Source organism: Sus scrofa, chromosome 2 (genome assembly GCF_000003025.6).
Source record: "Sus scrofa isolate TJ Tabasco breed Duroc chromosome 2, Sscrofa11.1, whole genome shotgun sequence".
Lineage (NCBI taxonomy): Eukaryota > Metazoa > Chordata > Mammalia > Artiodactyla > Suidae > Sus > Sus scrofa.
The window spans coordinates 74540655-74568442 of record NC_010444.4 but is presented as its reverse complement, the minus strand read 5'-3'; the positions used below and the strand labels follow the sequence as shown (position 1 = coordinate 74568442).

Here is a 27788-nt window from a genome sequence, read left to right as displayed (position 1 = left end):
TGGCGTCTCCTTCCAAGACGCATGCGCCCCGGACGGACGCTGCGGTCGCCATATTAACTGATGGCAAAGGGAGACCTGCTTCCAGCTTCTGCTTCGTACTGTATGCTGGGCATGTAGCGGGTGGTGGGAAAAAGGCTGTCCAGTGACCGGGCTGGAAACTGGGGGATAGCCGACGAGAGAGTTCTCTAGTCGCCTCTAAAGCGAGGGGCACGAAGATCAGTGCCCTTTTCCCCTTTTCTCACAAATGAGTGAATTGACGTTCCCCTTACTCGCCCTCCACTCTTGCAGAACAGAGCTTGAGAGAAGGGACCCGGGACTCATGCTCCCAATCCAAGGTTCTTTCCCCTGAAAATTTCAGAATTTTCTAAATTTACAAATGTACAGTACCTGTGCGTCGTGGGGGCAATTTGGGGCCTCACTAAGGGAAGGTTGAGGACGCCACTCTTAAGATACTTGGACATTATCTAGGTGGGCGATAATCACTCAGCAGGACAGGTCTCGACTGCACCAAGAAAATGGAGAAACTGCTTCCGGTCACTGGGGCTGGTGGCCTTTAGGACTCATTTAAGAAATGTATTGCACAGCCACTAGGGGGACGCTGGAGAGCAAATGCAGCATTTCATGACCTAGCAGTGGTGACTTAGTGTGACCTGTGTGTAATGAGGGCATTGAGCAAGGAAGGCGCTCTGGCGGAGGCAGCTGACCCAGCCTGGGAGACAACCAGGAAGGCTTCCTGGAGGAGGAAATGTTTCACTAAAGATCTGAACAGTGAGTACAAGTGAGGTGGGGGAAATCAGCCAATTGGGGCTGACAGGAGGTACAGAAAGAGGGCTCCTGGCAGAGGAACAGCAAGTCCAAAGGATGGGAAGAGCAGAAGAGGGTGGCTCTTTCCAGAAACTGAAATCTGCCCAGTGATGTTAGGGAAAAACATCCATGTCTTCCTGCCAAAGCCTGGTGGCCAACAGACAGGCCCACTGCCAGTCTGTCTCCTCCCTCTGCTCATCCCCTACCATTGGGGGTGGCTGCCTGTTCAGAGCTGATCAGGTGTCAGAGCTGAGTGCTGGGAGCTGCTGGTGTGAGCTGGTGGCCCCGCTGGAGCAGGTAACCAGAGCCGGCAGTGGACACGGTGGCCTGGTGCTGGAGTCAGTGGAGCTGCAGAAGGTAGGGGCAGAGGAGATGAGGGAGGCCTGGGCTGGAGGCTCCCCTTAGGGCCTCAGGCCCCTTGCCCCTGGGCACTGGCATATGGGAGAATGGAGGGCTGGTGTATGCCCCAGTTATGCTGAGGCAACAGGCACCCAGACACACACACACACGCACACACACACACACGCACACCCATTCATGGGTGCACTTTGCACTTCTCAGCCTTTTGCCGTGGTTAGGGTACATCCCTTCTTTTCCTGCTGCTGCTGCTCAATATCCTGCCCAGCCATCAGGCCCTGTTTATATATCAACACCTCCTCCAGGAAGCAGCTCCCTAGACGCTTCCTCTTGCCCCCAAGCCCACAGATTCCCTCCTGCCCCAGCAACTTGTGAACTTCTCTCGAGGGTGTCATTTACACCCTGCTCTGGGTGTGATTGAGTCCTTTAGACAGGAGTAAAGAAAAAGAGTGGGTGGGTGGTGAGTGGGTACATTGATTAAATGGGGTGAATTGAAGGAATGAGTGAATGGATGGGCAGTAGATGGATGGGAGGGTGGATGGATGATGGGTGGGTAGGTGGGTGTTGGTTGTGTGGGTGGCTACATAGGTGGGTAGGCAGGTGGATAAGTGAATGGATGAGTGGTTGGTTGGACAGGTGGGTGGTGGGTGGGTAGGTGGTAGCCAGTGGGTAAATGGATACATGGATCTATGGATAGGTGAGTGGGCAGCTGGATGGGCAGGTAGGTAGGTGGATGGTGGATGGATGGGCGGGTGGATGTTGGTTGAAGCATGGGTGTTTGTTTGTTTTGTGGGTTTTTTTTTTCTTTTTAGGGCCACACCCACAGCATGTGGAGGTTCTCAGGCTAGGGGCCAAATCAGAGCTACAGCTGCTGTCCACAGCCACAGCCACAGCAACACCAGATCCAAGCCACATCTGCGACCCATACCACAGCTCACGGCAGTGCCAGATCCTTAACCCAATGAGCTAGTTGGACTCCTTTCTGCTGCGCCATGATGGGAACTCCTGAAGTGTGGTTCAAGGGTGCAAGGAGAACCATGAGAAGATGCGTTGAGTGGTGGATCGTGGGTGGATGTGGAAGGGGGGGCTTGGGTAGAAGGATAGACACACAGGTGAATGGAGGGGTGGGTTGATGGCTGGAGGAATGGTCTGGCAAATTCATGGGCAGGTGGGCACGTGAAAGGTCAGGTGAAGGATACTCCTTCACAGAACATAGGAAGGAATTTGCAGCCAGACACCGGGCAAAACACCCCCTTGAATATCCTGCCTGATTTCTATACCTTCACATGCAGGGAACACGGAACAGGCCAAGCTGAACAGACATGTGTGTACACACACCCCTTGTGCTGACGTGTGCACATACATGCATGCAGCCATCACCCAGACCTCCACCCGCCTTGGGTGACTTGCCTCCTTGCTTTTACTCACAGAAGCCAGGCTGGTGTAAGGGGACTTAGCTGCAAGGATGTCCTCTCCAACCTTCCAAGAAACATGCTTCTGTGCTAAGAGGCCTCAGCTCTGGACCTGGCTCCCCAGGAACCTCTAACTATTCAGGAAAAGAGAACCAGTCCAGACACTTCCAGCCTCTGGAGCCAGGGGTGGGGCAGAGGAAGAGCTGGGGGAACCCAATTTAGGGAGTTAAGAGTTCTGGCAAGAAGCAAAACTGATCAGAACGCTGTGGGGTTTTGGAACTGAGCTCTGAAGGATGAAAAGGAGGTCACCACAGAAGGAAAAAAAAAAAAAAAAAGGCATCCTAGGCAGAAATAACTGCACATATAAAAGCTTGGCGACTAGAGGAGTTTCCATCGTGGCTCAGTGGAAACAAATCTGACTAGTATTCATGAGAATGCGGGTTCGATCCATGACCTTTCTCAGTGGGTTAAGGATCTGGTGTTGCTGTGAGCTGTAGGGTAGGTCACAGACGTGGCTTGGATCCCGTGTTGTCATGACTGTGGCATATACTGGCAGCTGTAGCTCCTAGCCTGGGAATCTCCATGTGCCACAAGTGTGGCCTTAAAAAGAAAAACAAAAAAAATCTGGAGACCAGAAAAAACTGGATCTACTTGGGTAATGGGGAGTACTGGTGGGATGCATTTATGGAGAACCTACTGTTTGTCAGGCTGTATGCTGGGGACCTTACAGAAAACTGTCTACGAGTTGGTCAAGAGACGATTATCCCCTGGATTTTAAGAATGAGAGATGTAAAACGGAGACAACAAGCGACCTGCTGTAGGACACACAGCAAATAGGAGATGGGATAGGTCCTGCTGTAGGGGCTGGGATGGCCCAGGGTGGAGGAAGTGTACTTTTGAGGAGCAGAAGGCAGCAGACCCCCTTGCCCACCAGGACTAATGTCCCTTACCCCCTGACCTTCCCCAGGTGACCTGGGGAGAGGAAAAACGCTGAACACTGGCCATGAAAACCCTCCGGGCACGATTTAAGAAGACAGAGGTGAGTCTGAGGCTACTGAGCTACCCGATGTTCTGGAGCTTTGGGCTCCTGTCCCCCAGGGCCTGGCTGGAGATCCACTGGGCCTTTGGACCACTGTCCTCTGTCCCTCTTTAGATTGTTTTGGCAGCTTCCGTATGATCAGGCTCCTCTCTGTTCAAAACTTTCCCGTGGTTCCTCACCATCCACAGGTTGAAATGTACCCTTTTAGCCTCTGGCCACCTCCCTCCCTTTCCTCACTACTGCCCCCTGCTGTCCTGATCTCCTCACTGGTTCCTATTCAAGCTTTCCAGCCCTCCATCCCTTTGCCGAGGCTCTTCCCTCCACCTGGAATGCCCTTCCTGGTATTGCTCCCCATCAGATCCCATCCCTCACAGTTTGGTCCCAAGAACATTTCTTCTGGGATATCTCTATTCCCAGCTACAGTGACCACTTGCTTTTCTGGGGCCTCACTCTCTTGGGGACCCTGATTTCTTCCTCTTGATTATTTACTCAGCAAATAGTAGGGTAGGGGAAATGATTGCAGTTTTAAAGGGGTTGTCAGGAAAGGCCTCACTAAGAAGCTAATATTAGAACAAAAATTCGAAGGGAAAGGAGGGAGGGACTCATGTATACTTGCAGGAATCGCATTGCAGGTGGAGGGACCAGCCAGTGCAAAGGCCCTGAGGTGGGATCAAGCTGGCTTCCCTTGCAGCTGTCTCTTGGACTGTGAACTTCCAGGGAAGGTGCTTTCTCCTCAGTCATCCCCACTCTCTCCTGGGCCCCCAAGTCCCTGCCAGTATGCAGGCAGATCCAGGGCATAGGTTGGAGAAGCTTAGTAAGCATTCACATGTTGAGTTAGGCAGCCAGCCTTCCTGAGCACTGGCCTTCGTGGCTTCCCTCAGTCAGGCTAGACGTCACAGTTTTAGTCCAAAGAAACCAAGGTCCTGAGAGGATAACTCACCTCTTCTGGTCACAAAGCAAAGTGGCCACAGCAAGATTCAATCCCTTGTGTGTCGGACTTCAGAGCCCTTGTATCTTTCTACATGACAGGGCCTCCCCACCTGACAGGTATGGCCCACGACAATCAGGGAGGCTACCTGGAGGAGGTGGTATTGGAGCAGAGCCTGGAAAGACAGGGAAGGTTTAGATAAGTGAAGGCACAAGGATCCCTAGCCTGAGAACTTCCATATGCCACAAGTGTGGCCCCAAAAAGATAAATAAATAAAGTCAGGTGGCCTTGGGTTCCAATCCTTCTTCTGCCACCGACTTGCTCAGTGATTTTGGGTATACCTCTGCCCTTCTCTGGCTTCTCATAATTTTCCAAATTGATTTTTAAATTTGTTGTTATTATTATTTTTTTTGGCCACTCTTTGGCATGTGGAAATTTCCAGGCCACAGATCAAATCCATGCCACACCAGTGACAACACCAGATCCTTAACCCACTAAGCCACCAGTTTATTATTTATCAATTTTAATATTCCTTCTCACTTTATTTCTTTTAATGTTTAAAGTTAATGTCATTGAGGAGTTCCCGTCGTGGCACAGTGGTTAACAAATCCGACTAGGAACCATGAGGTTGCGGGTTCAATCCCTGCCTTTGCTCAGTGGGTTCACAATCAGGAGTTGCTGTGAGCTGTGGTGTGGGTCACAGACGTGGCTCGAATCCTACATTGCTGTGGCTCTGGCGTAGGCTGGCAGCTACAGCTCTGATTCGACCCCTAGCCTGGGAACCTCCACATGCCGCGGGAGCAGCCCAAGAAATGGCAAAAAGACAAAAAATAAAAAAAGTTAATGTCGTTGAATTCATTTTTATTTATTTCATCCTATTTTCTTTTTTTTCCCCTTAATTTTATCGCTGCAGCTATGGCGTACATTGCAGGTGTGGTTCAGATTCAATCCCTGGCCCAGGAACTTCCATATGCAACATCGGATTCTTTATCTCATTGCCCTGAGCCAGGGATCAAACCTGCACCTCCATCTCAACTCAAGCCACAGTCGGATTCTTAAGCCACTGTACAGGAACCCCTTATATTAGTTTTTATTTATTTGTTTTCAGACACTGTAAGGAGATTACCATGTGCCTTGCAGATGTCAGCTCATTGAATCCCCATAACAATCATGTGGGGTAGGAGTTTTTATTATCTCAGCCTTCCTTATCTAAGGAAAGGAGGCCCAGAGAGGTTAAGGAATTTTCCCAAGGTCACACAGCTAGGAAGTGTGATGCCCACCTTTCCCTAGGCAGTTATTAGGTACAGGGTTGGGCCTTGGTTGAGGGCTAAGTATATTGATAGAAAAGAGAAGAAAAGGGGGAGGAGGTGGGGGGGGAGAGAAATAAATGGCTTGTTAATCCCTACAAAACCTGGCATGGGGTCAGTTTCATTCATTGAAGAATGATCCTAAAATCTTCATCCCATTTGGAATTGGTTCCTAATTAGATTCTTCACAGTTCCCTCTAAGAATTCCAAGAAGTTGTAGCCATGGTCAACCATGTAATTGTTTAATTTCAAAAGTAGAATTCTATTGGAGTTCCCCTCATGTGTCAGTGGAAATGAATCTGACTAGCATCCATGAGGATGCAGGTTTGATCCATGGCTTTGCTCAGTGGGTTAAGGATCTGGCGTTGCCATGAACTGTGGTATAGGTCACAGATGAGGCTTGAATCTTGCATTGCCATGACTGTAGTGTAGGCCAGCGGCTATGGCTCCAATTCGACCCCTGGCCTGGGAACCTCCATATGCCACCGGCGCAGCTCTAAAAAAAAAAAAAAAGGCAGAATTCTATTGAAGTCAAATCCTTCACAAAGTTTGTACTAGGGGGAAAAAAAAAAAGCACCTAATTTGGGATGTGAGTGTGTTTTGATAGGTGCCTGGCACAGAGTCAAGATGCAGGGGTGAGGACAAATCAGTCTTGAGACCTCAACCTGGGTGTGAGGGTCTCTGGGGGTGTCAGGGGGCAGGAAAGCATTTGCTCCCAGCAGACACAGCTGAGCAGAAGAGCCAGCCAGGGCAGGAGTGGCAGCTGGGAGGCCTGGAGGTAGAAGGAGAGAAGCTGGTCCTCCATCGCCCCTCCCTTGCCCCCACCCCTGCTCAGCCCTTGCACCTGCTGGGCTCCAGTTTCTCTGCAGCGGCAGCAGGAGTCAGGTTCAGCTTTTGTTCGGCTGCCCCAAGGGAAGAAAGCAAACACCCGTGACTGCAGTGGTCCCCGCCTCTGTCTCTCTGGACCTCCTGGTTTCCTTTCTCAGTGTGCAGCCCAGCCACCGCATCTTGGCTCAGCCCTTCCCTCCTGCCTGCTGTGCCCTCCGTGCTCCTTTCTGCTTCTCTAATGGTTCAGCCTTCTCTGCAAGGGCCCAGCACAGCACCCTACTTGCTCTGAGCCTTCTCGTGCCCTCTCTCTCTCTCTCTCTTTTTTTTTTTTTTTTTTTTTTTTGCTTTTTAGGGCCACACCTGCAGCATATGGAGGTTCCCAGGCTAGGGGTCCAATTGGAGCTACAGCTGCCAGCCTGCACCACAGTCACAGCCACGCAGGATCCGAGCCATGTCTGCGACCTACACCATGGCTTACCAGATCCTTAACCCACTGAGTGAAGCCAGAGATTGAACCTGCAACCTCATGGTTCTTAGTTGGATTCGTTTCCGCTGTGCCACAAGGGGAACAACTCTTGTGCCCTCTCTGAGCCTCAGTTTTTCCATCTCTAACATGGGAGGTATCTGGAGCCGGGAGCCTAGTGTTTGGATTCCCTCCAACCTCCTGCATTTATCAGGTTTTAGAAAAATCCCACAAGGAAGAAGACTGCAGATTTATAGAAAATTTTAGAGATCTGTAGATGCTTCTTGGAAAGTCAGTCTGTCTCTCCCTCATTTTTATTCTCCAGAGTCACTGTGTCTTTAATTCTTTCAACAAACATTTATTGGGCACCTCTGATATGCTGGAGATCAAGGCCAGCTTCACAGACCTCCCCCACCACCACCACCCAGAAGGGCCCCATTTTTGGCTTAACCCTCTATTCTGGCCGTCTTGAAATTCTTTTTTTTTTTTTTTTTTGTCTTTTTTTGCTATTTCTTGGGCCACTCCCGCGGCATATTGGAGGTTCCCAGGCTAGGGGTCCAATCGGAGCTGTAGCCGCCAGCCTACGCCAGAGCCACAGCAACTTGGGATCCTAGCCGTGTCTGCAACCTACACCTCAGCTCACGGCAACGCCGGATCGTTAACCCACTGAGCGAGGCCAGGGATCGAACCCGCAACCTCATGGTTCCTAGTCAGATTCATTAACCACTGCGCCACGACAGGAACTCCCCTGTCTTGAAATTCTTAATTTTTCAACAAGGGGCTCTGAATTTTCATTTTGCACCAGGCCCTGCAAAACCTTTACCTGCTCTCTGCTGGGGATCCAGCAGTGACTAAGGTGGACAAAAATTCCTGCCTGTGCAGAGGTGACACTCTATGGAGAGATCAAGAGGAAACAGTATTTTCAGAAAGGTACCCACTATGACGTCAGGGGGTGATGAGAGCTTGGAAGGAAAAGAACCTCCCACTAAGGGGTCAGAGTGCCGAGGGGTGGTCAGAGAAGGGCTCTGACTACAGTAAAGGAATCTGCCTTTGGACGGTAGGGGAGGGCCGGTGTTCCGGATGGAGGACACAGCAAGGATAAAGGCCTGGAGGTGGGACTGAGCTTCTGAGAACCGGAAAGGAGGCCACTGCAGCAGGATGCATTGGACTCAGGAAAGATAGGGGGAGAGGAGGTCAGGGAGTTGACAAGGAGGATTGTGTAAAGCGGGGGTAGGCACATTTTTCCCATAAAGGGCCAGACAGTAATGTTTTTTGTCTTCATGGGCCCTCTGGCCTCAATCCTGCCATTGCAGCTTGAGAGCAGCCGTAGGCTGTTTGAAAATGGATGGGCATAGCTCTGTCCCCAAAAGCTTTTTTAATGGACGCAGAAATGTGAATTTCATATAACTTTCATGTGTCATGAAGTATTACTCGTCTTTTGATTTTGCTTTTCCGCCTAACCACTTATGTAAAAAGCATTCTTGGCATGTGAGCTGGACAAAACCAAGTGGGTTGTGGTGGAGTGGGGTGGGCTTGGCCCTGGGGACCTCAGTTGGCAGACCCCTTGCCAGAACTTCTGGGGCCCGTGAGCCCTTTGCATTTTATGCCAAGAGAGGTGGCTGGAGGCTTTTGAGGAGAGAGAGAAGCTCTGATGCAGGCTTTAGGAAGCAGGTGAACCAGAGAAGGGAGCAGAAGCAGGGAGACCACCAGGGGGAGGTAAGCCGCAGATGGAGCCCTTGGTGGGTGATGGGGCTAGATGTAGTTTACAGCCCGCGGGGTTGGCTGCTGGATTGGGTGTGGGGTGAGAGAGAAGAGGCAGATGATGCCAAGACTTGGCCTGAGCCCTTGGTAGGGTGGGGGTGGGGGACACCCTTGGCACGCCGCAGGGGGCTTCTGAGCTTGTCTAGCATCCAGGAGAACAGGCGAAGGGCAGCTGGAAATTTGAGGCCTGTGCTGGGAGATCCATTTCAGTCTCCTCTCTGGACATGCCTGAGAGGGTCGCCCCGCCTCTGAGTGTAAGAGGAGAGAGGCACCCTCAATACCCTCCCTCCAACTCCCCAATCACTCATCAGCAAACTCTCCATTGACCTGTCCCCACTTCTCCCTCCATCGAAAGGTGTTTAAGAATAATCACGGACAACAGCAGTGATCCTGCCCCCCAGGGACACTGGGCGCTGCCTAGGAGGTTTATGATTGTCACACTTGGGGGTGCTCCTGGACCAGGGATGCTGCTCAACACCCCACAGAGTCCAGAACAGCCCCACCCCATGAAATGACCAGGCCTACAGTGTCAGCAGTGCCTCTGGGTGGAGGAACCTGGCTCTGTGACATCTGTTCCATTATTGTTCCCATTTAGCAGTGGAATTGAGGCCCAGAGAGGGAGAGTGGCTGGCTGCAGGTCACACAACAGATAAAAAATGACCAAGCTAGGGAGTGGTTAAGGATGCAGTGTGGTCACTGCTGTGGCTTGGGTTACTGCTGTGGTGCAGGTTTGATCCCTGGCCTAGGAACTTCTGCATGTTACAGGTGTGTCCAAAAAAAAAAAAAAAAAAAAGAACAAGCTGGGCCAAAGCCCCAGTGCCTGTGGGCAGTCATTGCTCTTAAACTCAGGTTCCTGCAGGCCTGTCTCCTCACACACACCTTCTCTTCCCTGTAATCCCAGTCTTCCCCATTCTCCTGGCCCCGTGGTGAATTTTCAGCCATAACAGAGTGGACTGTCCTACCTTTGGGAACCATCTGTGGCTCTCCTGATGCCCCACATTCCTGGTTTCCCCCTCCTTCCCAGGACACCCTCCTTTGGCTCCTGGACTAGCACCTCTTCCTCTGCCCCACCCTTAAGCATGCCCTCCCCCCACCCAGGTCCTTACATGCTGCTCCAGGAGAGTGATAATTTCATGATTTCACTTGAACATGATCCTGTTCCTGCGGTTCCTCAACTCCTGCCCATTCTTCAAGTTTCAGCTCAGATGTCCTCTCTTCCAGGAAGCTCTCCTTGCCTCCTCACATGGTGTCAGGAGTGCTCTCTGAGTTCCTAGCTCTCCCCTGTCATAGCCCTGAACTCCTTGGTTCATAAATCTGTGGGTGTGTCTGTCTCCCCCGGGACTTCAGTGACAGCAGGGACATCTGTCTTTGTCACTGCTGAATCCCAACGCCAGTGCAATACCTGGCACCTGAGAGGACAAGTGGACTGAATGAGTGAAATACACAGGGGATCAGAGGGCTTGGTCTGAGTCTTTCATTAACTGAGCAAACATTCACCAACTGCCCCACCTCACCCTGGGGTGCCACCCAGGGGTGCCAGGCCCTGTGCCCAGGAGGCCTCAGGGGAACTTTGCTCTCAAGGGGCTCCCAGTCTGAGAAAAGAACCAGCAGAATGCAAACACTCCCAGCCCCTTGGAGTTAAAGCCAAATGCTGTGTCTGCCAGTGGTTTAACTGAGCACCTACCGTGTCTATCATCTCCAGGATTCAGTATTAGGTATGCACCCAACCACATCTTTCTTGCATGAAGGTGTCCGTGTTTGTGGTGCATTTGCTGTATGCCAGACACCCGGAGTGCTTCCATATATAGCCTCTCATTTAGTCCTCCCAATAACCCTCTGCAGTAGGTATTGTTTAGTATGAAACCATTTCCCGGATGAGGAAAGTGACATCTGAAGCAGGTAAGTATCTCGGCTGATCTCATAGGTGGTAAATGCAGGGGTGTGGGGTGGGTGGGGAGGGGGTGGATGTGTTCCCTGGATTCAAATTCAAGTTTGTCAGATTACAGAGACCCACTGGGGATGACCGAATGAATGAGTGAAAGAATGGGTGAGTGAGAGCCCAAATGGCCCAGCGAACCTGCCCCGGAGTCACCTGAGAACCCCCATCCCCCCGCCCCCTGGGGGGCCAGTCAGAGGTGGCGGAGATGGACGCAGGAGGGACCGTGGAGATCCTGGGAACCTGGTCCCCTTTGCCTCAGCCTCCCGATGGGAAGAAGGTCAGGTCCGGCCAGGGTGGCGCCCCTCACTTAGCGCCCAGAACCCCTCCCTGGCACTACCCCCCACCAATAGGGGAGGGGCCGGGGGGGGTGGCAGGCGGGGCGCGCGGGGAAGGGGCGGCGCTGGGCTTGGCAGGACCGAGCGGGCTTGGCAGCATCTCGCGGGCGGAGCGGCCGAGCTCAGGCATCGCGAGCCCCTCCCTCCAGCCCCTCTGGTCCCTCCGGCCGGGTCACCTCCCGGAGCCCGGCCGCCTGGCGCCCTGGACGCCATGAAGCAGCTCTGCCTGTGCGCCGCCGCCTCCTTCGCGGTAGGGCCGGGGGAGGGGGCGCGGGAGCAGGCTGGCGGGCGGGCTCGGGTCCTTCCTCCCCTCCCCGCCCCCTGACTACGCAGTGTCTAGACCCACTACCCCCAGACCCGCGAAGGATGAACTGGGAGGAAGGAGGGGGCGGGAGAGAGATTGAGGGGATGGATGGGGCATTTGGGGATACAGTTTGAAAACAGATGGGGACACTTAGGGGGATTTAGAGGGCATTTAAGGGGACAGTTTTGAGGAACAGTTTTGGATGGGATCATTTTTGGGGAAAGATACTGACATTTGGAGAACAATTTTGGAGGACATTTGAAAGATTTATGGGGAGGACGTTTTGGGGACAGATGATGGGGTCATTGAGGGGATGATTTTGGAGAACATGCCAGGAATTTGGGGAAGACATTATGGACTGTATTTCAGATCTTGGGACATTTGAGGGACAGGTGTGGCATCTCAGGGCAGTTGAAGAGGGATTGATGGCAGAGGGTGGTGCTGAGGGACATTTAAAGGAACCCTTTGGGGTGTTTCTCTGGGAAGACCATGGGGGGTAGTTCAGAGAGACATAGGATGAATTAATATTGGAAAGATCGCTTTTACTAAGGGGGAAGCTGGGGACCTAGTTTTGGGGGACAGCTTTTTGGAAAAATGCTGGCTGCCCATCTGGGAATAGTTTAATGCTGGCAGTGAGGGTGTTGGATGACAGCTGGGGCGACGGACCTGGGGGCATTTGCTGGGGACACAGGCTTGGGGAACGTTGTCTCAGGCCCCCACCCAGGACCACTTCCCCTGGCAGCTGCGGCTCAGCCCCACTGACCTCGGCTCCTGCCCACCCTGCGGCCCTTGTCCCATCCCGAAGCCGGCAGCCAGAGGCAGGCGCCAGGCAAGTGCCCAGGGCCCGCGATGAGAGCCCGGAGCCCCTGCCCGGGTAGCGGGGAGGAGCAGTGGCCACCAGCCCCACATTGCTCTGGATGTGCCCAGCAGAGCCAGGACTGGGGCAAAAGTGACGAGCGGCTGCTACAGGCGGTGGAGAACAACGACGCTGCTCGGGTGGCTGCCCTCATTGCCCGCAAAGGGCTGGTGCCCACGAAGCTGGACCCTGAGGGCAAGTCCGCGTGAGTGCCCATGTCCTGGGGGTGTGATGGCTGAGGGGTGGCCACCCTACAACTGATCCCTGACCTCTGGCCTCTAGATTCCACCTGGCGGCCATGAGGGGTGCAGCCAGCTGTCTAGAGGTGATGCTGGCACACGGCGCTAACGTCATGAGCACAGATGGGGCAGGTACTACCCGCTGGGCTCTGGGGGAGGGAGGAGGAACAGACCAGGTGCCCAGCCTGAGGGTCCATCCAGGCCCTGCTTCATGACCTCAATGTCCTGCTGAAAAACCAAGGTTCCCTTCAGTGCCCCCAGGGAGGAATAGGGGCATATCAGGCTGCGGTGTCCAAGGATGGAGACTGTGGCTGGCACCAAACAGAGTGAGTCAACTTGTAGATGGGGAGAGCTGGGACTCAGATAGTGGTTGAGTCAGAGGAAGTAGCTGAATCAGAGGAGTATCTGAGCTTGAGAGCATCTGGGGGCATGAGATAGGCAAGGACAGTTTGTGGGGGAGTATCTGAGGGTCATGGAGTAGCTGGACTTGAGAGGTAGCTGGAGCTCTGAGAGTAGCTGAGACAAGAGGAGAATCTAGGTGTGTGACTTAACTAGGGAACTGAGGGATAACTGAGATAGAAGGCCTGGCTGGAGGGAGTTGTTGGGACTCAGTAAGAACTAGGCATGGGGCATAGCCATGTCTGAAGCTTCAGGGCAACAGGAATAGTAGCCAGGAGGTAGAGAGTGCTGGGGATTTGTAGAGTATCAAAGATAGGGTGTGGCTGGCACTTGGGCATTTGTAATTGAGCTGGGAGGGTAGCTGGGGACATGGGGGGAAGCTGGGACATGGGGAGGAGCTGGGGGGCATGGGGAGAAGCTGGGACAAGGAGAGTAGCTGGGATGAGAATGTCTGAGCCCCAGACTAGCTGGGGCTTGGAGAGTCTCTGGCTCCAGGGAGTAACATGGTTTTCCTGAGAAATACCTGGGTTTGGGGGACTTGCTAGAAAGAGTCATCACAAATACTTGACACCAGCTCAGGGGGCAGCTAGAAGCTCCTTGAGTATCTGGAGCTCTGGTCCGTCCTCTCTCCCTTTCAGGTTACAACGCCCTCCACCTGGCTGCCAAGTATGGGCACCCACAGTGCTTGAAGCAACTACTACAGGTCATTTCCTTTCGTGTCTCAGATACTTCCCAACGCCAGATACTCCCTTGCCCTGACTACTCCCAAGTTCCAGCAATTTCCTGAACCTCCAGATTCTCCCTGAATCCTAGGTATTCCTTGGCCCCTTTTACTCCTGAGTACCAGCTACTCCCTGGACAACCAGATACTTCCTGAGTGCCCAGCTACTTCCCGCACCTAAGATATACTCCCTATATGAGATATTTTCTGAGTCCAGCTTCTTTCAAACCCTAAATACTATCAAAGTCACAGCCACTCTCAGAGCTCTCACCTACTCCCCAAACCCCAGCTGCCCCTGGCTCCCAGCTAATCCTCTTTCTCACAGATTTTTATAAAAGTCAAGAGGGTCACTTGGGGGCCTGTGAGGAGGTGGGTTCTGCAGAGCAGGTGGGTGGGAGGGGAGGAAGGGGTGAGGCAAAGGGCCTGAATTTTAAAAAAATACTAAAAAAAAAAAAAAAAAAAAAAAAAGCCTGAAATGCAGCAAAACCCATGGAGGGGCAATACCTAGAGAAATGAGGCAACAAAGAGGGTGGGTTCCACCTCAAATGACCCACCCCCTCCCCCCCAGGCATCCTGCGTGGTGGACACTGTGGACAGTAGTGGGTGGACGGCCTTGCATCATGCAGGTGGGTGCAGCCCAGCCTAGCCCTGGCCACTGTGGCCCAAATATTGCTCACCTTGGGAGTTATCCTCCCTGGAGCCCTGGGAACTTGCTTGGAACGTTCCCCCTCCTTCCTCCTTCTTCCTCATGGAGCCCCTACCCTGTGCCAAGCACTGAGCTCAGCATTATCCTCAGTGATCCCCCTGAGCCATGGATGATGGCCATTCGACAGACAAGGAGATTTCTTACCAACAAGAAAGGGGGAAGGATCCAGGCTGTCTGACCCCAAAGCAGAGCCTACTGTATGACAGGCCCAGTGAGGATGATCATTCTAGTGATCAGAATGTAATTTCCTTAGAGGAACTCCTAGGGAATCTCAGGAAGGACTAAGGTCCTGTCAACCTTCATGATCATCACATCCAAACTCTTTTCCCAAAGGAGGGGAAAGGACCTACCCTCTTGAGCCAGAGCCCAGCCCATCTCCCTTTCCTCCTGCCCTTGACATTTGGAGGAAAGTCTTTTACTCATGAGTCTGTGCTCCTCTTGGGAGCACAGAATGCATTTGTTTTGGAGTTTTAGTCAAGGTGGAGAAATTCCCTGCAGTTGGAGTATGCTGCCACCTAGTGGTGACAAAGCCTTTGCTCACACTACAGAAGCTCATTGGCTTTTTTTCATTCAGTAAATACTTATTGAGTATCTGCTCTGTGCCAGGCTCTGTTCTGAGCAATGGATTCCAACAGCAAAATCCCATAAGCCCTTGGGCACACAGCAGGTAATCATATAGAGTTTGTTGATTTCTCCAGAGACCCCTTCTTGCACAAAGCCCTCCCTTCCCTCTCTGAGGCATTGGACATACACACCTTGTCCTACTTCCTTAACCACCAAGTGCTTCCAAGCTCCTTCCCACTTCAGGATCTTTGCCCCTGCAGGGACCTCTGTCCTCCCCACCTTTCATCATCAAAACTCACAGTTCAGATCAAACCCCAGCCTCAGCAGAGGTGTGATCTCTCTAGTAATCATTAACCCTCCTTGTATGAGGGTTTGGTATACAATCAGTACGCAGCGAATGCTGGTTAAATCAAAAGGGGATAAATACATGAAAATCAGTCTAAAGTTCCACCCTAAGAGGGACTCACAGTGGAATATGGGAAGAGCTTGGGACTGGGAGTTAGCAGACCTGGGTCCTTATCCCGGCTTTTTCTCTGACCCCCCCTGGGTGACCATGGGGATAGCTGGGCCTCAGTTTCCTCATCTGTAAAACAGGAGTCATGCCTTTGTTATTGATCTTCTGGAGGAGGTGCGGGTGGGAATTTCTCATGAAATAAAGGCTTAAGAATCACCTTCAGGACTTCCCATTGTGACTTAGTGGTAACGAACCCGACTAGTATCCATGAGGATGTGGGTTCTATCACTGGCCTAGCTCAGTGGGTTAAGGATCTGGCTTTGCTGTGATCTGTAGTGTAGGTCACAGACATGGCTCAGATCCTGTGCTGCTGTGGCTGTGACGTAGGCTGGCAGGTACAGCTCCGATTTGAGCCCTAGCCTGGGAACTTCCATATGCTGCAGGTGCAACCCTAAAAAGATTAAAAAAAAAAAAAAAAAAAAAAAGGACAAAGCCTTGCCCTCCCTACCCACCCTTTTGTTTTTTGTTTTTCTAGCGGCTGGTGGCTGCATCTCCTGCTCAGAAATGCTCTGCTCCTTCAAGGCACATCTGAATCCCCGAGATCGGGTGAGCCTCTGGGATCTTTTTGGGAAAGATGCTACATTTGAGGTGGCATCCCAGACACTCTGAAAACTGTGAAGATTTGGAGTAGAGCTTGGGGGTGTTCATAGGCTTCCCTACCTCCCAGAGTCAACCTCTTACACCTTGTCTCATCCCTCCCCCACCCCCTCAGTTGGGTACAACACCCCTTATCATAGCAGCTCAGATGTGTCACACAGATCTGTGCCGCCTCCTCCTGCAGCAAGGGGCTGCTGCAAATGACCAGGACCTGCAGGGCAGGTGAGCATCTCCCCTCTCGGCCAGTCCACTGTGTGTGTGACCCTGGGCAAGTCTGTTAACCTCTCTGGATGTGGAATCTAGTTGGCTTCCTCCCCCTACCCAGCCTGGGTATTGAGGAGGCTGTGGGGGTTTGAAAATGTCCTCATCCCCTCAGTAGCCTCCTCTTCTGGTAGGACGGCCCTGATGCTGGCCTGTGAGGGAGCCAGCCCTGAAACAGTGGAGGTGCTGCTGCAGGGCGGGGCCCAGCCGGGCATCACTGATGCACTGGGCCAAGATGCCACTCACTACGGCGCCCTGGCAGGGGACAAACTCATCCTGCACCTCCTGCAGGAGGCAGCCCAGCGCCCCTCACCACCCAGCGGTATGCAAACCCCATCTCTAAATGAGCCCCTCCTCTGTCTTCTAGGTAATTTCTTATCACCCCTTTCTCTCCCTACTGCGGACAGTTTCAAGTTATCCTTATTTGCATTCTAGGAGGTTTCAGGGCTCCCCCACACTACTTAGGACAGTTTCGAGGAACCTCAAAGCTTTTAGAATAGCCTAAGGGGTCAACTCTGCTTTCTTGGGTCATCCATATGCTTGAATCTTTGCCTTTCCTAAGAACTGACACTCCCATTTGCCTCATCCTGAAACTGCCGCTGTTTTCTCTTTTTGAGAGTTTCAGGTCCTTTCAATTAGCATTCTGTCAAAATGGTTGATTCCTACCTTAAATGTCCAGATTCTGGGGGTGGTATTGGGAACCCCCTCGAGTCCCCTGGGCTCACTAATGCCCTTCCTAGGGCTAGGAATGGAGTCCCTAGAACAGTGCCTGATCCTGCTTCCCTCTCTCCCCTGCCCTCCTAGAGGATGATTCAGGCGAGGCATCATCTCAGGTATGGTTCCCTAAGCAGCGAATGAGTCCCCCTCCTTATGCATACACTACCTTCCCCCTGCCCCAAGCTCCCTGAGAAGAGAAGGGAGAGATGGACCCTAGATCCAGGGTTAATAACCTGGAAGGACTTGTTTGGAAAGAATGATACCTTCAGAGTATGCTGCCACCAAGTGGCAGCTGCATCCACAGCATAACTTCCAGAACTGAGAACACTAGGGAGATGGGGCCAAATCATGGGGCTATGGTGGGATGGTAGAGGGGACTGAGATTGGTGAGGGCTGGGTTAATCAGGGAAGGAGGTAGGTCTGCCTCTTTCTCTCTCACAGCATCTCAACACCACAGGGAAAGGAAACTTCCAGGTAAATGGGTATAGCTGGGGAAAGTACCAGGGCATGGAGAGGGGCAGAGGGTAAAACATAAGATCTGGAACCCTCAGGTAAAGTGATCTTGTCCCCTTTTATGCTGGGATAAGTGAGACCAGAGAGAGGACTCACTCAGGATCACACAGGAAGTGAGGGCAGACTTTGGCTAGTGACAGATTGTGGACTGGCTATGTTGGTTTATTTGGGTGGGAGACTAGCATGTCCCCCATGTGTCCCCTCTACCCCTACCCCCAGAACTCTGTGTTCAGCCATGAAAAGCAAGGGGTCCCCAAGAAGCGGAAGGCACCTCAGCCCCCTGCCAGTATCCCTATGCCGGTGAGAGATGCCCTGGCCATGTGGGCAGCAAGTGGGGCCCCCCAGGCCAGACGGGGAGAAAGCTCTGGCTCAGGTATGGGTGGGTACAGGCCTTGGGCCTCATGTAAAGGTGGTGGGTGGGGGGACAGGATGATCAAGATGCCTATGAGGAGATCGTGCGGCTGCGACAGGAGAGGGGCCGCCTTCTGCAGAAGATCCGGGGCCTGGAACAGCACCAGGAACAGAGGAAGCAGGAGGTGAGGGGCAGGAGAGACAGGGGCTGGGGCTAAGCCTAAGCCTGGAACAGGTGCAACTCTGGGGAGAAGACTCCTCTGCCTCTCCTCCCTCCCTCGTCCCTCTCTCCCCACTGACTCACTCTGGTCCAACCACACAGGCCTCTTCAGCTCTTCCTCCAGTACACCCTGCATGGTCCTGCCCCAAGACCTTTGCATGTGCTATGCCTGCTGCCAGGAACACCTTCTCACAGATGGCCCTTTGACTCCCTCCCTCCCCTCCTTCAAGTCTTTGCTCAAAGGCAACGCCCCTACCCAACTTATTTAAAATTGTCACCTTCTCACTTCCCAGTTCACTTTATTCTTATTCTTATTCAAAGCACTTATTGCAACTGGATGTACCATATAGTTTATTCATGTTCACCCATTTGACTGTAAGCCTATGAGGGCAGGCATGGTTGACAGTGCCTGGTTCATGGTAGATGCTTGATAAATATTTATTGGATGAATGAGTATTCAAGTGAGTGGGTGAATGAATGAATATATGAAGTAGTGGCCCCATATGGGGGTCTGGCCAAAGCAGGCACTCAATAAATATTTAGTAATGATGAGGGGGCAGAGCAGTGCTGGGTGTGCAGTGGCTCCTCAGAGGGCATCGGTGCTTGGGATGGAGGGTCACTGAGCAGGAGGGAGCCTGGGAGGCCCTCCAGCCCATATCCAAGCCCAGTCCCATCCCCTCTTCTTCTGTCAGCTGCCAGAGGCGGAGGCCAGCTCCCTCCACAGCCTGGAGAGACAGGTAGGGCTGGAGGTGGGAGGAAGCTCAATCCCCCAGGTGACCAGTGTTTTCTCTGTGAAGCCAGCTGTGCCCCCCCCCCTCCTTGCAGGTGCAAGAGCTACAGCAGCTGCTGGTGGAGAAGCAGGAGGAGAAGGAGAGTCTGGGACGGGAAGTGGAAAGTTTGCAGAGTAGGCTCTCCCTGCTGGAGGTGGGCCTAGTGGGAAGTAGGAAGGGGGTGTGGCTAATAGGGGCGTGACCGTTGGGTGGGGCAACCAGGGGGTGGAGCTTCTGCTGCTACATGATAGCACTAATAGACATACAGTCTCAGGCACATGCACAACAACAGACAAATATAATCACATGTAGATAACACACAAAACACACATAACGGACACTTTTATTTTTATTTTATTTATTTATTTTTTGTCTTTTTAGGGCCGCATCCATGGCAATGGAGAGTCCCAGGCCAGAGGTCCAATCAGAGCTGTAGCTGCAGGCCTACACCACAGCCACAACAACGCAGGATCTGAGGCGCGTCTGTGACCTACCCCACAGCTCAGGGCAATGCCGGATCCTTAACCCACTGGGCAAGGCCAGGGATGGAACTCGCGTCCTTATGGATACTAGTTGGGTTCATTGACTGCTGAGCCATGATGGAAATTCCCATAATGGACACTTTTAAATACACACAGACCCATGTATATGCACAGTTGGGTAACCATGCTTGTGTACGTGGAGTCTTACACATACAACAGGCGAACATACAACAAACGCATCTGTGAGTGTATACTCACACAATAAATACTTGTGCACACACGACATATTTCTCATTCAATCACACTCCTAGGCAACAAAATCCATAAGTACATGTACACACACAAATACTTCTCAAAAAACATAATGAGACAAACTTACACATACACAATCATATTTGTGTGCACACATACACACATAAATACAGTCAGAACAATCACACTACAGGCTAAAATACAAGTGCAAAATGACACGCAGTCATAGGAATTCACACAGGGGAGGCGCATGTACATGCTCACCACAGACCCACAACTCTGAGCCACTGTTGCAGGTACTCACACATGGGTAGACACAGGGCCCCACAGGGCCCTGATGCAGAACAAATGCACCCTTGGAAGGGCACCCCAACATCCCTCACTCAGCCCCATGTGCCTGAGCAGCACATACAACCCTAATCATTGGGTTTATGGTCATACACTTGGACAGCGACTGGGCTGTTCACTGCCTTTACTGAGGAGCTCTTCATGGCTCCTGGCACACAGTTGGTGCCCAGTAAATACTAGTGAGCCAAACACAGCCAGTCCAATGCTTATGGGGAGTCATTCCAGATTCTCGGGGGGAGACACAGGAACTGAAGGGAGGGCAGGACCCTGAACCAGACCTCGGTACCCACCCCCAGAATGAGCGGGAGAACACCAGCTATGACGTGGCCACCCTGCAGGATGAGGAGGGTGAGCTGCCTGACTTCGCAGGTGAGCCCCCACTGTCCTCCCCCCGCATACCCCCACCTCTTCATGTCTGGGGCCCCAGGAGTCAGAGCCTTGACCCATAGGAGTGGAGAGAGGTTAAAGTTGGGAGGGAGCTTGGCCCGCATGCATGATTTATTCCATTCGTCCAAGCCAGACTACCCCTGACGCCACCGCTCCAGACCCCCAGCTCCCATTCCGTATGGCCTGGGACCCTGGGGCCTGACTCTGTGTCCCCTGCCAGGGGCTGAGGCGCTGCTTGCCAAGCAGCTAAGCCCGTCGGCCCAGGAGCTCCTGGCTTCACTGCAGGAGCAGGTGGCTGCGCTCACCAGACAGAACCAGGAGCTGCTGGAGAAGGTCCAGGTGGGGAAACTGAGGCCCAGGGGAGCAGGGTGGGGCCAGATCTGAGGACCAAGGGGCTGCTTCCTGGGGGATCAGGTGGGCCTGTGACTGAGTCAAAGAATGTGCCCTGTACTCTCCAAGGTCCCTTCAGCTCTCTCCTGGCTCCCCTGCCCCCACCAGATCCTGGAGCAGTTCGAGAGGGACGAGATGGAGGCAAACGGTTTGGCCGAGGTCATCCCTCTAGCACTCTACGACTCTCTCCGGGCTGAGTTTGACCAGCTCCGCAGGCAGCACGCCAAGGCCCTGCAGGCTCTGGAGCAGCAGGAAGCACGGGAGGCCCCCAGAGAAGAGGAGGCAGCCCCTGGGGACAGCAAGGGCCTGGGAGCCAAGACCACCAGAAACGGGCCAATGGAAACAGAGCTTAACAGCAATGCAGCTCCGGAAACCAGAATTAACGGGGCAGAGGCCACAGATGAGGAGGCTGCAGGAGTGGAGACCACGGGAGCAGGGGCCCTAGAAACAAAACCCACTGGCGTGGAGGCCACAGAAACAGATGGTGTGGGAGCTGAGACCTTGGAAGCAAAGGCCACAGGGGCTGCGGTCACAGAAACAAAATCTCTAGAAGGAAACCCAGAGCCAAAGGCCACAAGAGCAGAGGCCACAAACATGAAAGCAGAGGAACCAGAAACGAAGGCCAGTGGAGTGGATGCTGTGGGGGGAGAGCTCACGGACACAGAGACCACAAAAACGGAAGCCATGGGAGTGGAGGCCACTGCCCTAAGGGTCTCTGCAGGCCCCGTCCTACACCCTGGTGCTGCTGAGGCCTCGGAGAAGTTGCAGGCAGAGCTGGAAACCAGGATCCGCAGCTTGGAGGAAGCGCTCCGGCAGCGGGAGCGGGAGGCAGCTGCGGAGCTGGAGGCAGCCCACGGCAAGTGTGAGGCCGCAGAGGCCGAGGCAGGCCGGCTTCGGGAGCGGGTGCGTGAGGCCGAGGGTGGCGGCGTCAGCGGAGGTGACATGGGCCAGCTTCGGGCAGCCCTGGAACAGGCCCGGGAGGACCTCCGAGATCGGGACAGCCGCCTCCGGGAGCTGGAGGCGGCCTCGGCCCAGCTGGATGAAGCTCAGGCCGGCCGACTGTTGGCGGAGGAAGAGGCCCGGGGTCTGCGGGCAGAGCTGGCCCGGCGAGAGGAGGCGCGGCTGGAGCTGAGTCGGGAGCTGGAGGCGCTCCGAGAGCAGCTGGCTGCAGCCACGACTGCCGGGGAGCAGCAGCGGGCCACGGCTGCCGAGCTAGGCCAGGCGCGGGATGCAGCGGAGGCCCGGGCCGCTGAGCTGGCCGCGGCCTGCGAGGAGGCTCGGCGGGGCCTGGCGGAGCTGCGCGAGGCCTCCGAGATGCTCCGCCAGTCAGCGGTGCCAGCCTCTGAGCACCACCGGCTGCAGGAGGAGGCTCTGGAGCTGCGGGGCCGGGCGGCCAGCCTGGAGCAGGAGGTGGTGGCCACGGGCAAGGAGGCCGCGCGGCTGCGAGCCGAGCTGGAGCGCGATCGCATGGGCAGTGTGGCCCGCCTGGAGCACGAGCGCATTGTCGGTGTGCTGCAGGCCGATGTGGCCCGGCTGGAGGGGCAGCTGCAGGAGCTGGGACGCCGCCATGAGAAGACCAGCGCTGAGGTCTTCCAGGTGAGCGTGGTGGGGGCCCCCATGAGGCACACTTGGTGGCTACTTGGCGGTTTGTTTAGACCCTGCAGCCTTGCGGTGTTTGGCCCCCATCTGTTTCAGTCCTGCAGACACTTGACCCTGTGGTGTTTCCAGGTGGACCTTTGACACTGCAGCCATTCTGACCTCCAGGATGTTTCAACTTGTGTTTTCATTTTAAAATCCTTCTGGCCATTTTGACCCCATCATTTGTGATCTGTTTATAAAACTTATGTGTATTCCAAGGTTATGGAGATATCCTTGTACGCTTTCTTCCAACACCTTTTTGGTTTTAGTTTCACAATCACATTGATGCTTCATCTCTAATTTGTGTGTGTGTGTGTGTGTGTGTGTGTGTGTGTGTGTGTGTGTGTGTGTGTGTGGTGTGAGGTAGGGATCAACATCCACCCATTTTTTTGGTAAGCAGTGAATTGGGGTTTTTATCCTGATGTTTTCACCTAATGTCCATTTTCTCTGCTGGTCAAAATGACCCTGTCGGTTTTTTCAGATGGCTGTTTTGAGATTGTCATTTTAACTTATTATCATTTTTGATGCTTTTTTGGGGGGAGGGTGCCCAAGGCATGCAGAAATTCCCTGGCCAGGGATCACACCCCCACCGCAGCAGTGACCCAAGCTGCTGCACTGATGACATCAGATCGTTAACCCACTGTGCTGCTGGAGAACCCCTCATTTTTGATGCTTCAATCCCAAAGTAGGAGGATGTTATGTGTGGGGAATTCTGATGTAATTATTTTGAAAGCAGTAGATTTTGATGGTTAGTTTTTGTTTTTTTTTTAATTTTTTTAACCCAGGAAATATTTTTTGCACCCCAATGGTGGATCTTTTGACTCCATTTCTTTTCTTAATAATAAAAAATAGGGATTTCCCGTTGTGGCTCAGCAAAAATGAATCCAACTGGGAACCATGAGGTTTCAGGTTCCATCCCTGGCCTCGCTAAGTGGGTTAAGGATCCAGCGTTGCTGTGAGCTGTGGTATAGGTCATAGACGTGGCTCGGATCCTGTGTTACTGGGGCTGTGGTGTAGGCCAGCAGCTGTGGCTCCAATTAGACCCCTAGCTTAGGAACCTCTATATGCCTCAGGTGCAGCCCTAAAAAGCAAAAAAAAAAAAAGTAAAAAATAGGAGTGCCACTGTGGCACAGTGTGTTAAGGATCCGTCATTTCCACAGCTGTAGAACTTGGATTCAATTACTGCCCCAAGGAATTTCCATATGCTGCAGATGTGGTCAAAAATAAAACAATAGTAATAATAAACAAACAAAAACTCTAGCAGCCATTTTAACAAATGTGTGACTAAGAAGCCATTGTTCATTAATTGTCATCAAGAAAGCTTTTCCCTCTCCATGCTTCTGTCTATTCACCCATATAATGGAGATAATAATAGTTCCTATTTTTGCACGAAAATTAAAAGTTTCTTTTCCTTTTTGGCCTGCCTGTGGCATGCAGAATTCCTGGACCAGAGATTGAATCTGTGCCACAGCTCTAACCAGAGACAATGCCAGATCCTTAAGCTGTTGAGCCATGAGAGAACTCCACTTTTTAAAGAAAATTAAATGTTTTAATTTATATAAATTACTTAAGACAGTGATGGAACAAGTGATTAACAAATGGCAGGTAGGGCGTTCTCGTCGTGGCTCAGTGGTTAACGAATCCAACTAGGAACCATAAGGTTGCGAGTTCAATTCCTGGCCTCTATCAGTGGGTTAAGGATCCGGTGTTGCCGTGAACTGTGGTGTAGGTTGCAGACTCGCCTTGGATTCCCGCGTGGCTGTGGCTGGTGGTGTAGGCTGGCGGCTACAGCTCCGATTATACCCCTAGCCTGGGAACCTCCATATTCCTCGGGAGTGGCCCTAGAAAAGGAAAAAAGACAAAAAAACAAAAAACAAAAACAAAAACATGGCAGGTAGGATTATTCTTTTCCCGAGAACATGCTCTTTTTTTTTTTTTTGGCCACCCCACGGCACATGGAGTTCCCAAGCCAGGGATCCGATCCAAGCCGTAGTTTCCACCTAAGCCACAGCAATACCAGATCCTTAACCCACTTGGACAGGCCAGGGATTGAACTTTCAAATCAGCACTCCCAAGATGCTGCCGATCCTGTTGTGCCACAGCGGGAATGCCAAGAACCTACTCTTTTAAACCAGTTAAATGTTTGATCTACTTCCTAGAGTTCTCAGTCCAACCTAAGTATGCCCATTTTTCATACCTATTTCCTAAATTTTACCTTCCCTCATGATCTCTTCTTTTGGGGTTAAATTTTGCAAGTCTCATCTGATATATCAATCAGTTTAGGTTTTTTTTTGAAATTGTTGATGTGTAGCCAGTCTAAACCAAGTAGAACATCTAATTATTATTTATTTGGCCCGGGAGATATAATTTCCCTAAGGGCCAAAGTTCCCCCAGGATCGATGTTTGCATATCTAACATTGCTCTGATCTTGATATTTTTGCAGTCATTAGTCTACATGTAGTCATGTAGTTATCAGTTTTTGGACATTTGTTTCCTTTTCATCCCAATTTGTCTGTTTTTCTTTCATTTTGTAAGAAAGCTACAAACCTTCACATCACCAGCAAAGAACATTAGTTGTATTTTTATATAACAATAATAATAGCTATGTAATAACAACATCACAAACTCAAATATGGCAGTTAATGTGTGCCGAGCACTGTTTTACGTATATTCCATGTATTTCCCCATTTTATCCTCACAACCACTCTGTGACATGGGCACTATTATTATCCTCGTTTTACATATAAGGACACTGAGGCACAGAGATCTTATGTACTTGTCTAAGGACACACAGCTTGGCACAGTCACAGTGCCTACAGGAATTCAGAACTTCCCTGAATCAAATTCTTTGAGGTCAAATGGGCTCGAATGTCCTCAGGCAAAAATAGAAGTGTCAGAACCACTGGAGTCCAAATCTTCTCAAGGTCACACATGGGCTTGGGCTGCAGGTGCAGCGGGAGGCGCTGTTCATGAAGAGTGAACGGCATGCGGCCGAGGCCCAGCTGGCCACCGCAGAGCAGCAGTTGCGGGGGCTACGTACCGAGGCCGAGCGGGCACGCCAGGCCCAGAGCCGTGCGAAGGAGGCCCTGGAGAGGGCCAAGGAGAAGGACAAGAAGGTGAGTCTCCTTTTCTTATGCTCAGTTGGAGGGGGGGGCCCTATTCGACCAAGGTTGAAAGGACTGTAAAGAATGTCCAGATGAGTGAACAGAGGCTCCAAGAAATAACCGAATAGCTCCAAGTCATACAGCACATCACTAGACAAGGGAGCTCCAACTTGCTGTGTGATCTTGACTTCTCTGAGCCCCAGTTGCCACCTCAGTAGCATGCGGTAGGGATTATGGTTTATTTGTAGCAGCATTCCTCCCCCTCTGCAGTAGTGGCATTTGGGGCTTGGTCATTCTTTGCAAGGGTCCATCCTGGGCACTGTGGGGTGTTGAGCAGTGTCTCGCGCTCACCCACTCCATGCCAGGAGCACAACCACAAATGTCCCCAGGTATCGCCTGGCGTCCCCTAGGGGCAGGACCACCGCTGGTTGAGAACTCCTGATCTATAAAAATAATAATAAAGCCCAGCATTTATTGCGTGTCTGCTGTTTGTCAGCACACTTTAAACTTAATCTCTGTCAGAGTAACAGCAACCTCCCGAGGTGAGCTGTAATTCTCCTGACTGTACAGATGAGGAAACTGAAGCTCAGGGGGGTTAAGTCACCTTCCCAAGATCTCCTGCGAGGAACGGAGGAAGGGACGCAAACCCAGGCCTGTCTGACCCATCCCCTAGTCCAGGATGCTTTTGCTCCTCCTCTTCTGTCTGCCTCCACTTTCACTTTGCAGAGACGCCAAGATCAATAGGCAAGATTTTTCTGGAAAGGGCCAAACAGTCCATGATTTTGGCCCTGCAGGGCCACCCTACTGGGCTCTGCCTTGCTACAGGAGCCATTGATGACGTTAAATGATGTAATATATGACCTAATGATGTGCAGATGACTTGTGATGCGTGGGCGCGACCGGGCGCCAATCAAATTTAACGTTTGAACATGGAAAGGTGAATTGGGTTTAACTTTCACGTGTCATGAAATATCATTCTTCATCTGACTCCCTCCTGCCCAGCCATTTAATGTGTAAAAATCATTCTTAGCCTCTAGGAAGGACTCAGCCTGTGGGGTAGTTTGCTAACCTCTAGGATGTGGACTTTCCTGTGAAAGCCTGTCCCTCGCCTTCTGCTGTAGCCGGGCTCAGGGTGACAGCTGACCTCTCCTGCTCCCACCCCAGATCACAGAGCTCTCCAAGGAAGTCTTCAGTCTTAAGGAGGCACTGAAGGAGCAGCCGGGAGCCGCAGATGCCTCGGAGGTGGAAGCCCTCCGCGGCCAGGTGAAGACTCTGCAGGAGCAGCTGGAGGTGAGCAGGGCACAGGGCAGGGGTCCCAGGAGAGTGACAGGCAGGCAGAAGGGGTGGCACATGGGCCAGGGGTGGGAGGAAAAAATCCAGTATTTGAGCAAGCAGCCCTGTCACACTGGTACGTGCCATCAAAAGAGGGGCTCGGGTACAAAGGGGGCTTTGGGACATATCTTGGGGGAGCGTGGGACTTTTCTGAGCACCCCTCCCCCACACCCACAGGAGGCCGCCAGGGATCACAGTGCAGTGGTGGCCTTGTACAGGAGCCATCTCCTCTACGCCATTCAGGTAAGTCACCCTGGCTTTGGGTGCCTCGCTGTTCATCTCTGGGCCTCAGTTTCCCCTGTCCAGTGGGAGGCTGGTGGAGGGGAGAGGTTCATGGCCTCCAGGGGTGAAGAGGGAGGGGAATGGCAAAGCTGGGGTAGGGGAAGCACCCAGGCTCTCTGCTGCCCCCTCTACCCCCTGTCCAGGGTCAGATGGATGAAGATGTGCAGCAGATTCTGAGCCAGATCCTGCAGATGCAAAGACTCCAGGCCCAGGGCCGCTGAGATCTGAGCCCTGCCCTCCACCCACCAGGCCCCGCACAGGAGTGTCCAGACTCCCTCACTGACCATCCCCTCACTGCCTCCCTGGCCCCACTGGTCCCTGAACACACTGGTCAGTCTAGACCTGGGCCCTGACTGAGCCCTCCTGCCCCACACCAGAGAATCTATGAGTCCTCTCTCCCATGGCCAGTCCATGAGGCCCCCCTCCCCAGGAATAAAAGCTTCCGGAGCAGAGGATGAAAGCATCATGTGGCCTGATTGCTGGGCCCCCACCACAAGGAGGGGAGAGGGTGGCCCAGAGCAGGGATTCAGGACTAAGGTGAGGAGAGCAAGGCAGCCCCCAAGAAAAACACCATGTTACTGCTGGGTTTTGGGGGGTTTTTGGGCTTTTTTGGGCTGCACCTGCCTGTGGCATATGGAAGTTCCCAGGCTAGGGATCAAATTGGAGCT

At 52.6% G+C, this 27788-nt stretch overlaps 1 protein-coding gene across 16 annotated transcripts; it reads left to right on the top strand.

Moving 5' to 3' along the window:
• Positions 41-27575, top strand: ANKRD24 (ankyrin repeat domain 24). 16 transcript variants are annotated; one of them, XM_021084071.1, is made up of 23 exons: positions 41-768; positions 3541-3612; positions 7944-10798; positions 10899-10946; positions 12220-12538; positions 12616-12704; positions 13610-13674; positions 14261-14318; positions 15952-16022; positions 16189-16295; positions 16469-16656; positions 17139-17167; positions 17784-17864; positions 17993-18100; positions 18828-18872; positions 18961-19059; positions 20284-20356; positions 20595-20713; positions 20834-22360; positions 25351-25518; positions 26671-26796; positions 27016-27081; positions 27264-27575. In XM_021084071.1, the coding sequence occupies exons 5-23, from the start codon at positions 12327-12329 to the stop codon at positions 27339-27341; spliced, it is 3309 nt and encodes a 1102-aa protein (XP_020939730.1). In that variant the 5' UTR covers positions 41-768; positions 3541-3612; positions 7944-10798; positions 10899-10946; positions 12220-12326; the 3' UTR covers positions 27342-27575. The 16 variants fall into 16 exon arrangements, with proteins under 16 accessions (XP_020939730.1, XP_020939729.1, XP_020939728.1 ...); XM_021084070.1 differs by having other exon boundaries at positions 10899-12538; XM_013994770.2 differs by lacking the exons at positions 7944-10798; positions 10899-10946 and having other exon boundaries at positions 42-768; positions 12220-12306; positions 12408-12538; positions 20873-22360.

What these genes read in the sequence shown, in the direction of transcription:
- ANKRD24 (XM_021084068.1), top strand. Translation starts at nt 3,577, where the DNA reads ATGAAAACCCTCCGGGCACGATTTAAGAAGACAGAG. An exon ending in ATCTGAATCCCCGAGATCGG is followed by an intron (nt 16,023 to 16,188) that starts GTGAGCCTCTGG and finishes CCACCCCCTCAG; the next exon opens with TTGGGTACAACACCCCTTAT. An exon ending in CCAAGGAGAAGGACAAGAAG is followed by an intron (nt 25,519 to 26,670) that starts GTGAGTCTCCTT and finishes CTCCCACCCCAG; the next exon opens with ATCACAGAGCTCTCCAAGGA.